At 39.3% G+C, this 18,679-nt stretch overlaps 1 protein-coding gene across 1 annotated transcript in view; it reads left to right on the forward strand.

The window, feature by feature from the left end:
• smpdl3a (sphingomyelin phosphodiesterase acid like 3A) overlaps window positions 1-16,060 on the forward strand; it is a 49,575-nt gene extending 33,515 nt beyond the window's left edge. Inside the window, exons 5-8 of the mRNA XM_072555935.1 lie at window positions 3,179-3,357; window positions 7,886-8,066; window positions 9,875-9,999; window positions 12,723-16,060. Coding sequence (XP_072412036.1) covers window positions 3,179-3,357; window positions 7,886-8,066; window positions 9,875-9,999; window positions 12,723-13,022 — 785 coding nt within the window. The 3' untranslated portion in view covers window positions 13,023-16,060. The remainder of the gene's footprint in view (window positions 1-3,178; window positions 3,358-7,885; window positions 8,067-9,874; window positions 10,000-12,722) is intronic.
• The last annotated feature ends 2,619 nt before the right edge of the window (window positions 16,061-18,679 follow it).

Raw genomic sequence — 18,679 nt, forward strand, 5'->3', positions numbered from 1 at the left:
TTTCACCTCCATGTACAATTATTTATTTCATTTATACACGTAAGATTGAACTTTAGAGTTTCCCTACTCCGAGAGGGCACGGTGGACAGGTCTGTCACATTAGTGCTTCATTACAACTGCTTGAGTTTTGCGTTTTGTCCAAACTTAGTGTAGAATGTGTGAATGCAGATCAAGGATATGCTGTGACAAGTCTCTGTGAACAATTTGAATATTGTTATGACACCGGGATAGCAAGCCAAGCCAAATCAACCTTTCTATCACTGAATTTGCAACACTTTGAAATTAAAATGCTCAATGACTCTTACTTGCCTAATTGTTTCTAACCAGAAACACATAACAGATCTTGGGTGCCAAGTTTACAACTTAAACTTACAATTTATCATTAATAATGTAACTTCAGAACACAGAAGCAACAAGATAATCTAATTAATATCTATGATCTAAAGTCCAGTCTTTTTGATCATAAGTTCCACTCTGATAAGCAGACACATTTAAGGGGTAAATTGGGAGGAAAAAAAGGAATTGCAATTTCTTAGTTCAATAACCTGTTTGAAATGATGGATACTTGGCCTTCATAAAATCCTTGATTAAAGGTTTGTTCACAGGCATATCAAACTATATATCTGGCCTGAATTCTGAAGTCACCAGTCAATGTAGATCTCCAGAAGCATTTACTTATTTCCTACAGACTGGGATTCCTTTCTGAGAACATTTAAAAACTCAATGGAAAATTAGAGCTAGAGAAGAATAACATAGCAACTGTCTCTAGAACTTCCAAAAATCACTGTCTTGCCAAAACCAAATCAGAACTATTTATTTCCTTTCCAATCAACATTTCCTGTGGGGTTGGCTGGAGAGCACTGGTCCTCCCTTGAGGGGTGTGGACAGGCCCTCAACCTGTCCACACCCCTCACCCACTCAAACCTCCCATCCTCACAACACGCAGCCCTCCACTCCATTTCTGGTGATCAACTAACCACTGACACCTATGACAAACCTATGGTCTACCATAGCTACCTGGACTACATGTCCTCTCACCGTGCCTTCTGTAAAAACTCCATCCCTTATTCCCAATTCTTCCACATCCACTGCATCTGTTCCCAGGATGACCAATCCTACCATAGAAAATCCCAGGTGGCCTCCTTCTTCAAAGACAGCAATTTCGCCTCCCACGTGGTCGATGCTCTCCAGCGCATCTCCTCCACTTCCCACTTCCCTCACCCTCGAACGTCACCCCTCCCAATGCAACAAGGGCAGAACCCGCTCCCCCACCCCCCCAGTCTTCACCTTCCACCCCACCAACCCCCATATACATCGCCACTTCCACCACCTACAAACAGACCCCACCACCAGAGATATATTTCTCTCTCCACCCCATCAGCGTTCCAGAGAGATCATTCCCTCCGTGACTCCCTTGTTAGATCCATGTCCTCCCCCCAACGCCCCCACACCTAGCACCTTCCCCTGCCACCACAGGAAGTGCAAAACCCTGCACTCACATATCCCCCCTCACCTCTGCCAATGCCCCAAAGTATCCTTCCACATTTGACAAAAAGTTACCTGTACCCCCACAAATGTTACCTATTGTACCTATTGCACCCAATGTGGTCTCCTTTACATCGGGGAGACAGGAAGCCAACTTGCGGATCGTTTCACAGAACATCTCTGGGACACCAGCACCAGCCAACCACACCGCCCTGTGGCTGAACACTTCAACTCCCCCTCCCACTCCACCAAGGACATGCAGGTCCTGGGCCTCCTCCATTGCCAAACCCTAACCACCTGACGCCTGGAGGAAGAACGCCTCATCTTCCACTTTAGGACCCTGCAACTACACGGCATCAATGTGGATTTCAGCAGTTCCCTCATTTCCCCTCCCTCCACATTATCCCAGTCCCAAGCCTCCAATTTTGCACCTCTTGACCTGTCCATCGTCTTTCCCATCTATCCGCTCCACCCTCCTTTCCAACCTATCACCTACTCCCCCACCTTCATCTACCTATTGCATTCCCAGCTATCTTCCCTCTAGCCCCACCTCCCTCCCATTTATCTCTCAGCACCCCCGGTCCACAAGCCTCATTCCTGATAAAGGGCTTTTGCCCAAAACATTGATTCTTTTGTTCCTCAGGTGCCGCCTGACCTGCTGTGCTTTTCCAGCACCATACACTCAACTCTGATCTCCTGCATCTGCAGTCCTAACTTTCCCGTTTTGATTGACCAATTCAACATCTGACCAGCTGACAGGTCAGAGCATAGCAACAGCTCAGGGCTAATTCATGTACAGTGTCCTTAGAATGGTAATGAAGTTGCATTATCATCAAGGCCAATTCCCAACAGCAAACATCTTTGTTCTCTTTTACAACAAACTACTGTTCAAAGTTAGTTTGAAATCACTGTTTCAAGCCAAAATAAAAATGAGAAAAGTAAAAGAACAATTTATAATCTAGATCCAGTCATTTTGAATTCAGTTACACACTCTCATTCCTAATCCCTCACATTCATCATCACTAAGAACCAAACTAATTATGATATACCAACTGATTTCCATTCAGTACAACAGGATCAGCACAATTTATCAAATCATGTCAAACAAAATTTTGTTTCTTAAAGTACTTGTTCTTGCCAGATTTTAAGTCAAATATTTTAGGTGATTGTTCAGAATTGACCTTATCAAAAATGATAATAATTCTACACCAAATTAAAAATAAATAATTTTTATTTAAGTTTGCTCCAAGTTTTCCGTTGGTTGGTAACTGTTCCTTTATCCCATATAGTTCCCCTCGATACTATCTACTGAGTTACAGATTCTATCATTATAACTGTAAACTAATATAAAATGGGCCAGTAGAATGTCTCTACAATGCAAGCTGAAAAAGTAATTCAAGAATGTATGGATAAATAGTTCAAACTTAATTGTATTTGTGTGTGATCTTTCTCAAAATTTCACCAGATTGTTTCCTAGTGCATAACAATGCTTAATTATTAATGAATCAAGATCCAAATATGTTAAGCAACTATATCATTTTAATGTTCAAAGTTAGTTTATCGTGAGATTTCCAGTTTCTTTCAATTACAAGCAATGGTCCCCTTTATCAATTCATTACATATTTTGGAGGTTCTTGAACTTAATCCCTTTGTTGCATTTGTGAATTTGCCTTCTGTTTTTTTTTCACTATAGGTGGGTTCTACACCCAGATCTTTAATTGTAATGTTACCCAGCAGACCCTCAGGATAATCAGCTTAAACACAAACTTGTACTATAGTCCCAATAAAGAGACTGAGGGAATTCCTGACCCTGCTGGGCAGTTTGTGTGGCTTGAAAATACACTGAAGAAAGCTCAACAAAACAAAGAGAAGGTAAGTCTATTTAACAATCTTGCAATAAAAGAGTTATTTTATTCATTCATGGAATTGTTAGCTATGCCAGCATTTATTGCCCATCCCTAATTGCACGGAAGGTGGTTAAAAGTCCATTGCATTGCTATGGGTCTGGTGTCGCATGGAGGCCAAACCAGATAATTTCCTTCCCTAAAGACGTTACTGAGCCGGATATATTTTTATAACTACCAACAGTGGTTACATGGTTGCCATCAGATTTACTCTTTCAGAGTTTATCGAATTCAAATTTCATCATGTGCCACGGTGAGATTTGAAAGCATACTTTCAGAACATTGGCCTACGGTGCTAGATTACTAGTCCAGAGACCTCACTACTATGTCTCCAATTGAAGCAGATTTTACATTCAAACATTAAAAAAAATCATTATTTGTGTCGTACTTTGAAATATCCTAAGAAGACATTGTAAATTCCAAGTTGTTTTGTTAACCATGTTATATATCTTTATAACATTGGTTCAATGGGAAAATAAAATTTGTATTCCATTTTTCTAAGGAATCTTTACAGCTGGGGAGGCCACATGTTTTCCCCTATTGTGTCTATAAGACATGGCCTTCATGGGAAAATTTCTATTCATTTCTTTTATATTAGGAACGAATCACAACACAACATATTCCACATAATGAGAGAAACAGACTTTTCAAAGACCTTGCATTCCTCTTTTGTTTTGTAATTTCTACAACGTCTTTAAGTTTGGGGGATTTTGTTTCCAAATTGTGTTTCCTTTATATCAGATAAATTACCATTATATACACGAGTAAAAGTCAATCTTATGTACAAGTCAACCACTATTTATAGCCAAAAAATCTATAAGTTTCCATACATTTCATGTAAAAGTTGATCCTATTTCTTCACAGATAACAGATCAGCATTTGAGAGTCAAGGTAGTATCCTGTACATAAATGTTTTGATGAGGAAGTTCATTTTATTTTCATGCTATTATGTGTTTTGATGTACAATTCACACCAATTTGGCGCAAATGACGCATCCAGTCAGCGTCAGGTGACAATGCCCCTTTGACATAGATGAAGAAGAAGAAGCGGATGATGTGCTACCCCTAACTATGGACAGCGAAGATGAAGAGGATCTATGTGATGATATCGTTCATCCTGATGACTATGAAGCTTTATTTGGTGCTGAAGATGTTGAACAGTGTGCTTTTGCAGGATTTTAATGAACTTCTGGATTTGGCATGTTTAATTTAAGATGTACCATGCAACTGTAATTTAAAGATGTATTATGTTCCTACTTCACTTTTGGTATGTATGTATGTATAAAGTTTACTAATTCATTTTCGTTTCTATTGTTTTTATCCAGTAATTACCGTAATTCATTGTGCTTTTTTTTTCTTTATTTGTTTAGCAATCAGTTGGGCTTCTGCTAATGATATGGTATTTTGGACTGTAGCATGAATTTCAGCCCCTGAAAAGTCGTAACCTGAAAAAAAAGTCTAAAAATATTCCACTTTTCCACGACCTTTTTTGAATAATAATCATAGAATGTTGGAATTTACAAAATTTGTGGAGTATTCAATTCACTAACATCTTGCAGGTGAAAATGGATACTTTGTTTTTGATTGCCTGCAGGCTTTAAGCAAAGCGGGCCAGCGTAAGTGTTTCAAAGAAATATATCTTTTATCATTCAAAAAAATGATAGTTCAGAGATCATTGGCACTGTACAAGAATTGAGCTGTTGGAGCTATTATATTCCTTTTGATGTCTTCTACAAAAGGTATTGACTCAGTTAACTTGAGAATGTTAGAACCTTTTAAGTTATGTAGACCCCAAGTTGAGCAACTAAGCTCATGTCTGTGCCAAGACTAAGACTTTCTATGTTCACTACTGTGACATTAACTTATTCTGCCACCTCATGGGCTGGCTGCCATTGAATTCTTCATTCACATCTTTGTTACTTTTAAAGTACTACTTATTAGGCATGAATGTATCATCAATTATAATACCAGATGCTTTTCTTACTGTACAGAACATGTAAGAACACTAAGTAAGTACTGATAAGACACAGGTTTGCACAAATTGGTCATTGGAGAGGATTTATGCACGATACTTTTGATCTGGATGTAGGTTTGCTCGCTGAGCTTCCATCTCAGTGAGCAAACCTACATCCAGAACCTCAACCTGAGGTACAGATCTTCTCAAAACTTGCTAATACTTTTGATGGCCTGCCTTAACTTCAGTGAAGTGTTTTTGGATTTGTCCTTGGGATGAGGGTATCAGTGGCTAAGCCAGCACTTACTACCCATTTCTAACTGCTCTAAGTCAATTGCTTGGCTGTTGTTCTAAAGTTAACTATTGGCAAGACCTATTCAGGATGGCAGCTTTCCCTCCCTAAAAACATTAGTGAACCTCATTCTTTTTTATGACAATTGACAGTGGTTACACGGTCACCGTGAGGCCAACTATTTATTCCAGACTTTATTATTGAACTTAGATTTTGCCATCTGCTTTGAAACCATTTCATCAGAACGTTTACCTGGCATTCTGGATTACTGGCCTAGTGAAATGATCACTGTGTCACCATTGTTCGCTCAGTCAGAACATTGGAACAATGTATATAGCTCTGATCATCAATTGGTGGTGAGACAGAGGTGTTTGCCACTGACTATGTGTAAAAGTACAGCCCTACATTTTGATAGGCTCTAGTGAGAACTTGTTGTTTTGGTTGCAATGTAGCTTCATTGACCAAGTGAATAGAGAGTTCTAACCATATAATGCCAACGTTGCACCCATTGAGCTGAACGACACTCAACTTGAGATAAGTGTTCAGCTCAATGACAGGTAATTTTCACTTGACTCATTGCAATTTTCTTTCTTGGCGCACTAATAATGATAGCTATCCCCTGGCTCCACTGTCCAAATGTTTGCTGGATATGCAAGGGAATTAATTAAATTGGATTCAGGAGGGAAGCCAGAGTTGCTGGGAATACAGGTACAGGAGCAAGGTGGGCAGAGAAAAGTATTTGGAGCAGTAGACTCAGAGTGTTGGGAATGTTGTCACAATCCTGTTATTTTAAAGGAATGTGCTCCTAGTAGGATGTACCTGGGAGCAGCCCTAAACAAAAAAAGTAAAAACCATTTTTGCAACCAACTCAAGTTTTTAACTGACAGGTCAAGGTGGTCCTATCAGTATAGGCTCCTCCAGATACCATCTAACATACTGCACCTTCTAGCTACAAAGGTAAGGGGGCTTCATGAAAATTGTAGCACTCAATAGAGGTGAACATCTTAGCATTCTCTGCTGTTGGGACTAACAATCAAGTTTAAGTCATCATAGCAATCAGTGTTTATTTTACTAGATGCCACTAACGCCAAGGCTGAATATTGCAAGAACTTGTTTATTAATTCCAAGCAATCAAGAATATAAAGATAAAAGATGCTGAAAGCCACTGCTGACAATAGACATTGTTGAAGCTTATTGTCTTGCATTCATCACGACACTTCACAAGAATACAAATCCACTTGTACTACATGAATAAAGAGTGCTGTTTGTTTGGCAAGTGGACCCTGATAGAGGTGTGTCCATAAAGCATGCAGAAACCAATGATAACAGTTAAATGCCAGGTTTTGCATTCCATAATATCTAGGTCAAGGCATTGCCCTGGAAATGAACCAGGAAATAACTGCACCTATTTTGTTGAGTTGGTACAGTCACAAAATGTTGCAAGCACAAGTTGGTTTGATATGGCGAGATCCTTGCTTGTTGTGAACAGCTGAATGGATATCCCTTTGATATGATATGTCAGTCTTTGTGACATATGGTCTACATCCCTGGCATCACACCAGAACTGAAATTCATACATCACATTATTTATTTGTGTGATCGGCATGGATTTTCACCAACATGTAAATGCCCTGCACTGGTTTCATCTCACCTCAGCAGGTGACAACCATTCGCTGGTTCATTTCTCAGGGCAATGTCTTCAGCAATCACCGCCAAGCTGCCTGACTTAAAATTTAAACAAAACCTGGCAGTTAGCTGTCAATCACAATTAATTGGTTCATTCTTCATAGCCACATCTCTACCAATCAAGAATCAACTTAACCAAATACCAGTTTCCACAGTCTCCTCTGATGCAGTATAAATGTTGGTTTTCCCTTTGAATGGGTATTCTTGTGAGTTGTCCTGAGTGCAACATGCAAATATTTGACAAAATGTGTATTTTTGTAGGATTATATATGTACTAACAAAATATTGGACAGTTATTGTATAGTTATCATACAGTTACTTCAAATTTATACTGCAACGTCTCAACAAGTCATGAAATACTCATACACTAAGCAAAATGGTAGCTTAATTTGGGGAATGGAAAGAAAGAATTGAAGAGCACTAACACTTAAAATATACAAATTTTCAATGCTTTGGGTAAAATTTCCCATTGTGTATCAAAAGTTATATTAAATGAGAAGCTTTGAATAAAAATGTTGTGCTAAATGAGATTTGATTTCTTCTGAATCATTGTCTTTTCTGACAGGTTTATCTCATTGCACATGTTCCTCCAGGATACTTGCCAGACTCAATGGGCACCACTGCAATAAGGGAGAAAGATAATGAAAGGCTGGTGCAAATTTTTCGCAAATACAGCGAGGTTATTGTTGGACAGTTTACTGGTCATACTCACAGGGATAGCATAATGGTCCTTCTGGATAATCAAGGTAACAGCTTCTCTCTTGTTTCTTCTTCCTTTCACTGTAATTTTCTCTGTCTCCTTCCCTAAGGAAAGGGATTATAATTCTCAGAGTTCTGCCGATCCTTTGTCAACTTGTAGCTATGTAAGCCCAGAATATAGATCACATGCACCCGCAAACTTCTTGCAAAGGTATCTAAAGATGGTGATTGACTTGAATATTTTGCTGTGGCTCTTAACTGAGCCACAACATTAACTTATTTTTTTTCAGCTTCCTGGTCCATATGAGAGAGAGAGAGAGAGAGAGAGAGAAAGCTGAAACTGTCAAAGAGATGATTCCTAATTAAGACAGTCAGAAAGGCTGAACTGTCTGTGGAAGTTTAAGTCTCAGCAACCTTGGCAATGAAGAGGATACCTGGAAAGAGAGATTTCAGTCCAGGCTTCTCACTTCTACATGGAGGACCAGCTGTGAAAACTGGAGTGAGATGAATTCTGTCAAAAAAAACAAGAGGGAAGTGGAGATCCTGGGGACACAACACCACGAGAATCCAAAATCTCTGCATGGTGGGGAAAGTTGACTGGCATAACACATTCTGCTGTTGGACTCTACATTCTGATTTCTCAGCATTTTCTCAGGTCTCCTCAGAATAGTACACCTGGCAGCTGCACTAACTCCTCTCTTTCCTGTCTATTTAAACTCCCATCTGAATGTCCAATTTTTACGTTCACTATCATTCTATTGCCATCTTCCACACGCCCCCCCAGTAACTCACCATTTACCAACATTGCACTTCCTTCCATCCATGGAAGCTATTTCTGACACTCTGAACACACAGCTTTGTTTCCTTGCAGTACATGGTAGAACACCAACTTAGAAGAGTCAGAGACTATTTGCGGTTGCTGGGTGGGGGTGGGAAGGGGCGGTGGGGGGGGGGGGGTGTGACCCTACATTTACAGGCACCTTAATGGCCTCTGGAAATACCTACCCATTGGGGAGCGATCTTGTTCTAGGATGTAGCAGATACAAACATTGAGCTGTTATGAAAATCTGTCTCAAAGGGCATTGTTATACAAATCCATTGAGAGAATTGACGCTCAACTGATAGGAGGTTTCACCTCCTTGGAGATGGATCTGTGTGTCCATTCTCTGTCCTGTTATCCTGAGGATTTCTTGAATAGACAGTGTAGATGAAACCACGCTAACACTTGATTTCAGACACTTAGCCTTCAGTTCAGAAATTGACAGTGCATAATTTAGAGGTTTGTTTTGAGTTGGGTCTGTAGTTGGTGCTTCTAGTCTGCTGCCATCATGTTGAGGGAAACCGGTATTCACAGTGTCTGCAGAGTGTCACATTAGCAGGAGAATGATACCTATATCATCTGTAGTTTAGACATCAATAGAGATTGTGAAGCAAAGAAGAAATGGGTTGTGACAAGGAGGCTTCCCCACTCTCACTCTTCTCTCATTTTCTCCAGTGGCCAAGACTCTCAATAATCATTCCATTAGTGACCATAATGGCTGCCTCAGTGGAGTTGGGATATGCTCACATGCCTGAACTCTTCAAGGTATCCCTGGCTGTCACCTTGACGTGCAAGAGAGGGAAGTGTGAATGAATGCCAGACAAATTTCTCATGTCATTTGGCTTTCAAAGGCACTCGATGTCTGTCAGGGACATTCCGTATCTTAGCAGGGCTGTCGAACCTCGCCCTTCTATTGATCCAGAGTTCTAAAATTCTGTAATTACAGAATTAATATGTTTTAAAGTAGAGTGCCAAAATCTCAAAGTTTTGAATGATTCAGTCATTTTATTCATTTAGTTCTTTGTTCTTCAACAGGGAATCCTATCAACTCTCTATTTGTTGCACCAGCTGTAACTCCTCAAAGACTATCCTTGAATGGTGTAACCAATAATCCAGGATTACGCTTGTACAAGTATGACACAGATGACTACACATTATTGGTAGGTGCTTGTTGGATGCAAGAACTTGGACAACAGTGTTTCTGCTTGGCCATAAAATCAGGAAACATTTCCAAAATGTGCTTGAAATTGAATTTGTTGAGTTATGCTTCAAGTGGGTGTCAAAATGAATGGTGCAAATAGAAATGTAGAATTGTCCATGAACCAGAACAATTACGACGTATAATAGAACATAATTGTTTATCTTTGTTTCCATTAAGTAACATTATTTTATGTAGTTAAGGGTGGTGACGTGGAGAAATTTTGTTAACACAATTAAAATTGGGCGGTATGGTGGCTCAGTGGTTAGCACTGCTGCCTCACAGCACCAGGGTCCCAGGTTCGGTGGAGTTTGCACATTCTCCCCTTGTCTGCGTGGGTTTCCTCCCACAGTCCTAAGATGTGCAAGTTAGGTGAATTGGCCATGCTAAATTGCCCATAGTGTTCAGGGGCATTAGTAAGAGGGAAATGGGTCTGGGTGGGTTACTCTTCGGAGGGTCGGTCTGGACTGGTTGGACCGAAGGGCCTGTTTCCACACTGTAGGGAATCTAATCTAATCTAATCAAAAATTGGGTTTTACAGCCAAATTTAGCATGTATAATGAGTCTGAAATTCACCACTTGCGTAGTTGGCATTAAAATCACTGCAAGAGACATAGCGAACTGAACTGGTTTAATTTGTAACTGCAGGAAACCAATTTAATCCATAATACCCGGGTTTATGGGCTGTGTGAAAGTGACTAGGTAAAAATGATGAAGCAAAAAAAATTGCTGCTATGTTTTGGGGGGCATCTTTTTTCTCATTGCTTCTCAGGCCATGAATATCTTTTTTAGTCTCTTGGAAAGTTAACTATGCACATTTGTTCATTAGCTTTATAGGCTAAGACTAACCAGTCCTGTCCTGTAGGTATTGTGGTTCTGCGATGTCAGCCGTTTCAACAGCATACAGAACTCCAAATGGAGAGACTAAGAGACAGTAGTGTCTCTCCTTCTCGGACAAACTCTCGATTAAAATTTTACTCAAGGACTTGTTAGCCACGGGAGATGTTTTCATAATGTGGCCAAACAGGTTGAGTATCAATCTGTAAATCCATCCAACATATGTCAATGGTATGCGGAAAGACTGGGAGAGATTCTTGGTCAGCTATATGATGGAAAGAATATTGAGCCTGTACCATCAATGTTCATAATTACAGACTATTACATGTAAAAGTGTAGTTAATACAGCAACTCTACCTCTTTGGTGGATGTCGATCAGATTGCTGACAGCAGCATGGTGTTCAAACCTGTTCCAGCTGGGGCAGATTCAGAATCTCCCCTAACCATTATGGAGAGGGCAGCTTTGAGGATCAGAGAACGCAAGAAGAACTCCAGAATGCTCATACAAAATGCTTATGTTTGGATACATGGTGTTAAATAAATTTTAATGTTAATCCCTATTACAGAATATCAATATTTTAATTATTTTGGTTCAGTTGCAGCTTGAATGTCTGTTTTATTTAATTTTATCATACATGGTAAGCATTAAAATAGTTTTAAGATTACCCCAGTGCATATTATGAGCAACAACAATAACAGACAACATTTGGGCCATCCATCTAAAACATGGTGCTGTTGAGTGCTCTTGCTTTGGTATGGTTCTCAAGTTTGTTATCTTGTGCTCCCCAGTAAATTCAGATCACAGAACAGTACTTCTTTCTATCCATGAGAAGAAAATTCATTGTGTGGTGGGACAGAGCAAGAGGAAAAATCTCCTTTTATACTCAAGTTATCTTGCTTAGTAACTTGCACAGGTTTTACCATGTCTCGAAACAATAGAGTAGCTGACAATTTGAAGTGTCAGTACCTGGATTAACAAAACTAGTTGATGCCAGGCCAGTAACTATTAAAAAGAGCATTAATAAAACTATCCGACTGGCTACCTTTAAACATAAGTTGAAGAGGAACGTTGTAGACATCTGCTGTATGGGAACCCCTGGTGCATTGATTGCTGTGCTTGTGCATGTCCACCTGGTGCATGTTAGGTGTACACGCATTGACCCTGTGAAATACCATCTGACATATAAGAACTTATCGGACCTGTAAGTCAGAACATGTGATGCATCTTAGGTTTTTCTGTTACTTTGGTGTTCACCTGTTTCCTTCCTCCCTTTTACTTCTCTCTCCACATCTAATCTAAAATATACAAGCACTCCAATCTAGTCTTTCCTACTAATTTCTCAAGCCTGTCTCAAACAGTTATAACTGAGCATTTTAATTCTCTCTGCTGTCTCCTGCCAGCTGCAAAAACAATCTGTCAATTCATAAAGTCCAAGAATTCATCTTCTAAACTCCCATTTTAAAAAGATTCAAATGACTTTCAGAGAGTTCAGTTCAGTGGTATTTATCCTGTGTTTAACTTACTTTTTATGTAATGATAAACACTACAGCAAGAGATCCACACAACTGCTTTTTGAACTTGTGTGAAAATTTCATAATTTACCAGGTGAGCTGGTAACATAATGCATTGTCAGTATTCCTGTACTTAATGAAAAGCCTCTCTAATGTACTCCTGCTTTTGCAAAGCTTATATGCTGAAGTCCTTATTTTCCTTACTTCAAATAGTGTATCCACATAGACAAGTCTAATGTAAGCAAACTTTTCAGATGAAAAGCGGTTTTTAAAAGATATACCAGTTAATAGAATGGACAAAAAAACTATTATTTTTCATTTCATTTTCTTTTGCAGGATATATGGCAGTATTACTTGAACCTTACTGAAGCCAATGAGGAGAAAATACCTGAATGGAAGTTGGAATACATCATGACTGTAGCCTATGGCATAAAAGATATACAACCACAATGTTTGTACAATTTAGCTAATACATTCATTGGTCCATATAGTCAGAAGTTCCAAATGTATTATAATCATTATATTGTCAGTTACAATTCCAGCGTGGAATGTGTTGGCCTTTGTAAAGTGAAACAGATATGTGCTATAAAATATTTAGATCATGCTTCATACATGAACTGCATTTTAAGGGAATGAAGTAAGGCCCTGTCAAAGAAAGTGTATTGAGCCATGCAACTTTTATTCATTCTCTTCTTCAATTTGTGCTGAAAGCTCTTAATTTCTATTGCTTTTTGGCAGTCTCCATCATTTAAATTAATATTCCTTACCTTTATTCCATTTTCCTGTTCTCTGCTGATTCTGTTTTGCTTTTATTTCGCCAGCATCCTGCTTTCCTTTTGCCCATTTCATTGCTACATATACTTTTCTGTTAGCATCACAAGTTACATTTTCAGAGCTGCAGTGAGTATTTCCCCAATTATGAAGTCCTAGAGATGTACGGCACGGAAACAGACCTTTCGGTCCAACTTGTCCATGCTGACCAGATGTCCTAAACTGATCAAGTCCTATTTGCCAGAACTTGGCCCATGTCTCCCTAAACCCTTCCTATTCACATAGCCATCGAGGTGCCTTTTAAATGCTGTAATTGTACCAGCCTCCACCACTTCCTCTGGCAGCTCATTCCATACATGTACCACCCTCCGCATGAAAATGTTGCCCTTTAGGTCCCTTTTATATCTTTCCCCTCTCACCTGAAACTTATGCCCTCTAGTTCTGGACTCCCCCACCCCAGGGAAAAACCTTATCTAGTTATCCTATCCATGATTTTATAAAATGTTTTAAGTTGTTGGAGGGAATCCTGAGGGACAGGATTTACATGCATTTGGAAAGGCAAGGGAATTCTCCAAGTCAAAGATTGTAATGTTATACAACATAGAAATAAATCCTATTTTTGAAAGACCTATCCAATTGATCTCATCTGTTGTTCTTTCCCCAAAGTTCTGCAAGTTATTCCACTTCAAATGTTTATTCAAATTTATTTATCGTTATTGATTTGCTTCCATCACCCTCCAGTGCAATACATATCAGCATAACTTGCTATCAAAATTCTGCTTCCTCATGTTACCAGTTATCTCAAATCTATGTCCTTTTGTTACTAATCCTTTTAGTAACTGGAAGGTATATCTTTCTATTAAAAACCTTTCCCATCTTTTGGATGCCTCTGTTAAATCCCCTTTCTTCATACCCTGTTGAAAGGAGATCAACCAGTTTCTTTGTCACTACACAGAACTGAAGCTGATCATGACTAGTTCTATTCTAGTGAATTGCCTTTACATTGTCTCCAATGCTTTGATGTACATCTAAAAGTATAATGCTAAGAATTTGGAATGGGCTGGTTGGTCTAGGGGTACGATTCTCTCTTAGGGGCTTGTACTGCACTCATGTGCAAGAGGCCCCATGTTCAAATCCTAGATGAGCCCTGATTGTTCATCTTCAGGCAGGAAAGAACTCAAACAAGGAATTAGGAAGGCTAAAAGGGGCCATGAAACATCTTTGGCAAGCAAGACTAAGGAGAATCGTAAGACATTTTATACATATATAAGGAGTAAGAGAGTTGATAGGCTACAGGTAGGTCTACTCAAAGACAAAGGAGGAAATGTATGCATGGAGCTGGAGGGAAGTGGGTGAGGTCCTTAAATACTTTGCATCGGTGTTCACAAAGGAGGACATAGTGGATGGTGAGTTGGTTGCTATTCTAGAGCTTGTCAGTATAAAAAATGGAGGTTTTGGGTGAATTAAAAAGCATTAAGGTAAACAAGTCCACAGGACCTAATGAAATCTCTCCCAGAATGCTGAGGTAGGCGAGGAAACTGTTGGGGCCCAGTACAAAATCTTTCTATCCTCTTTAGTCACAGGTGGTGATGTCCTAGAATACTGGAGAACAGCCAGTGTTGTTCCTTTACCTAAAAAAGGCAAGAGGGATATTCTGGAAAATTACAGGCTGGTAAGGTGAGGAAATTATTGGAGAAGATTCTTAGCATTTACTTATATTTGGGGGAAAAAATGAATTTGTTAGCGATAGGCAGTGTGGCATTTGTGGAGAAGATAATGTTTCACAAACTGATTGAGGTTTTTGAGGAAATCACAAAAATGGTTGATGAGCGCAAGAGGTATATGTTGTCTCTATAGCAAGGTCTTCGACAAGGCCCCTCATTACAAGCTGAAACAAAAGGCGAAGTCACAAGGGATCCATGATGAGCTGTTAAGATGGGTCCAGAAGTGGCTTAGTCATAGAAGACAGAGTGTAACAATGAGAGGGTGCTTTTATGATTGGAGATCTGTGACCAGTGATGTTCCGTAGGGATCAGTGCTAGCCCCCTGTTGTTTGTAATATATACATATATGATTTGGAGGAGGGTAAATTTAGCACAACTTGGTTTTGCACCCTTACGCCTGATGTTTACCTTAATTGACTTTGAAGACATATGATGAAACAACTCAAAGAGCTCCCTTTGCAGCTCTGTCCCGAAAAGCAAGTTTCTTAGATTATTTTTCCTCCTACTATACAGGATACAAGATCAGCATCACTGATCTATGGAAAAGGACACCTAATTACCTGTATCTCATTCAGATCCTTAAACTCCTGTGGAAAAGTATGTTTGATATCTCTTCAGCCTTTTGAACTGTTATATGGTATAATTTAATTTCTGATATCTATTTGTTTTCCCAAGGCCTATTATTGAATGCTTCAGTGTTAGTGTGCGGAATGTCATGGAGTTGGATATAGATGTTAATGCAGTTGTGTCTTTGCTCAGAATGTATTGCCTCAAGCTAGAAATTTCTGCAGCCGTATATTGTTTGAGGTAGAACACAGTGTTTGTGTGTGTGTAATGTTCTGCTAGTATTCTTCTCTTCCCTGTAATACCCCTGAGATTATTGCCTGCCTGGTCTAAAGCTGACAGCCTCTGTGCATCCAATTAAAAACTTGGATTCCTCATCCATCCTAGAATCTGGTGGGCTTTGTGCCACACTCAGTGACAATTCATCATTCATACATTCAGATTTACCTGAAGTATCCTTTCGGGTTACTGAGTAAGGAGAAGAATACCAAATGATGGAGTTTTTTCTCAATTATTGTTTGCTGTTACAGATGCAATGGCTTAATCCTTCACCATCTTGCAGTTATTCACGTCTTGTTCAATTTGTGGCACTTAAAATAAAGAATCACATTGGAATTCTGGCACCCATTTCTTTTCTGCTCCATTTGGGGGTCACAAAGCTGTAATAGTTACAGATGAAGTCGGTTTAAATCACTGTACATTAATTTTCAGTGAACTAACCCCTTCCAGCTAAGGGGGCACTAATATCTCCATTCATCATTGTTTCGGAGGAGTGCCCTCACCCCTTTGGTGGAGTAGAATACATATGTCAAAGATAGTCAAGAAGTGTGATGCTGAAAAAGCACAGCAGGTCAGACAGCATCCGAGGAGCAGGAGAGTTTACATTTCAAGCATAAGCTCTTCCAGCATGACACTTTTCGACTCTGATCTCCAGCATCTGGAGTCCTCACTTTCTCCTACATGTCAATAATATACAAGTAGAGAACAATGTTAATGCTCTCACATGACCCATTTTTAGTTAGCTTTAGGTCTTGAAATTGAAGATTGACAATGAAATGTGCAGTTTGACAGGAAGTATGATCTATTCAGGATTGTACTCACTGTCTTTGGACAGTTTGAGTAATTTGATGGAAAATTTTAAGGTATTACAAGGAATTTGTACGGTAGAGAAATTATTTCAGTTACTTTGAACGTGGAGAACTAGATAACAGCACCTGAAAATTATAGTCACGTCTTTCAGGAGTGAAGCTAGATAACACTTCTAGATCGATAAAGTTTAGAGAATGCTTACAAAACAGCATTTGATGCTGCTGTGATGAAATGTATGACTTTTATATACATATATTAATATTATTTTTGGCGTTTCAACAGAGAGTCCAGAACTAGAGGGCTTAGGTTTAGGGTGAGAGGGGAAAGATTTAAAAGGGACCTAAGAGGCAACCTTTTTAAGCAGAGGGTGGTGCGTGTATGGAATGAGGTGCCAGAGGAAGTGGTGGAGGTTGTGCCACAGACCAGGTTGTTGTACGTACACTGGGATGTTAACAGTAGATTGATACAGAGGGGTTTATGCCAGGGGAAGTTAACATTAAAAGGTATTTGCTTGCATTTGGTTTAGAACAATCCAGGATTAACTTTAGCTTGGAAACCCAGAGATTGAAAGCTTTTAGGGCAATTTTTGGACAAATGATGACTGGGGTCAGAAGCAATTATTGTTATTCTCCCAGAAGGGAGTATTGAACAGTTTAGGGAAAACTCAGTTACTATGGTGTAAATATCACAACAAATGAGGCTTCTTGCCAGGACTTGAGTTCATTAAATTTAAGAAGTCTCTGTTTCTTTTAAGGAATGGGTGTTTAGAAATATTGACCATATCACAGGAGCTTGGGTGAAGTTTTTTGCATATGGTGGCTTTGAATGTTGTTAAGAGTCTGATGAGCGTGGAAGACATAACAATGTATTATTTGAATTCTTTGACTAAGGCTGAACTGAGAGTTAGTAGATAATTGAAGTTAGAAGTAAAAACAGAATCTCATAATGAGCAAATGTTAAAGTGATTATCCAACATTTATAATTAGAAGAGGAAGCCTGAAATTGAGATGCCACAGCTAGAATTAGCTAAAAATAGAGTTAGGAATGAAAGGAAAAGCTTGAATTAGAGGAGAAAGAGGGGAAATAGATGAAAAGATGTGAGTTGGAAAATAAGGGAAGAAAGTGGAAAAGGAAGAGAAAGAAAAACAAAATGAAATGGAAACGCAGGAGTATTAAAGGGAGAGACACTCGGAAATAATGCATGAAATGGAAAAGGAGTTGGAATTTTAAAACAAAACTTTAATTTCAAAGAAACTGGGGAATCAGACAACAGTAGTTGGTCAGAGAAAGGTTTAGAGTAAAGAAAGAGGAGATAGTAGGTCAGAAGATAATTCTGATTGCAGGGAGGTGTTTGATTTAACCAACCATCCTGGTTTAGAGCCTACATTTGTTTCACCTCAATTGAAAAAGTAGCTGGACAGACAAAGTGACCAAAAGACTTTTGGACTTTAACGTTACATATCTGTTAAAACTCTATAGCTATCACTATGTATACAAGTTGACCAGGAAAACAAATCTGTAGGTTACAAAATTGATTTTTTTTTATTTTATTGAAAAGTTACAAAACAGTTTACAAAAAGGAAAACAGTGAACATTTACAGCTGTATACAACAGCAATTTTACAAGGGAGAGGAGCAGCAAAACCAGGCCCAAACCCTACCGTTCAACCAGTTTACAGAGAGATGAGGACAAACCTCAAATCCTAGTTCCACATATGAAAAGACAGCAACAATGACATTTGTACATAAAAAGCCAATCCAGTTACATTAAAAAAAAACTGCATACAATACAGACCCAGCAAGCCCCCGTCCCTTCCACCTTCCGACCACTCTAAGGCAGCCCACCCCTACCCACCTTCTGGCTCTCGGTCCACCCCATGCCCCTTCCAGTTCTTGGTCCGCCCTGACACACCTTTCGACCACCTCTAGGACAGCCCGCCCCAGTACCCGTCCGGGGTGACAGTGGTCAGGACGGCCTACCCACCTTCCGGTTACAAAATTGATTTTAAAAATCATAATTCAGTGCTTATTAGCTTGCCCTTGAAGCTTTTTAATTAAAATTTAGAACAACAAGAAAAATCCTGGTCAGACATTTTTAGACTTTGCAAGAAAAAGGAAAATGCTGTGGGGTCAAAGGTTTTAATCA

The sequence above is a fragment of the Chiloscyllium punctatum genome, chromosome 3, assembly GCF_047496795.1.
Source record: "Chiloscyllium punctatum isolate Juve2018m chromosome 3, sChiPun1.3, whole genome shotgun sequence".
Classification (NCBI taxonomy): Eukaryota; Metazoa; Chordata; class Chondrichthyes; order Orectolobiformes; family Hemiscylliidae; genus Chiloscyllium; species Chiloscyllium punctatum.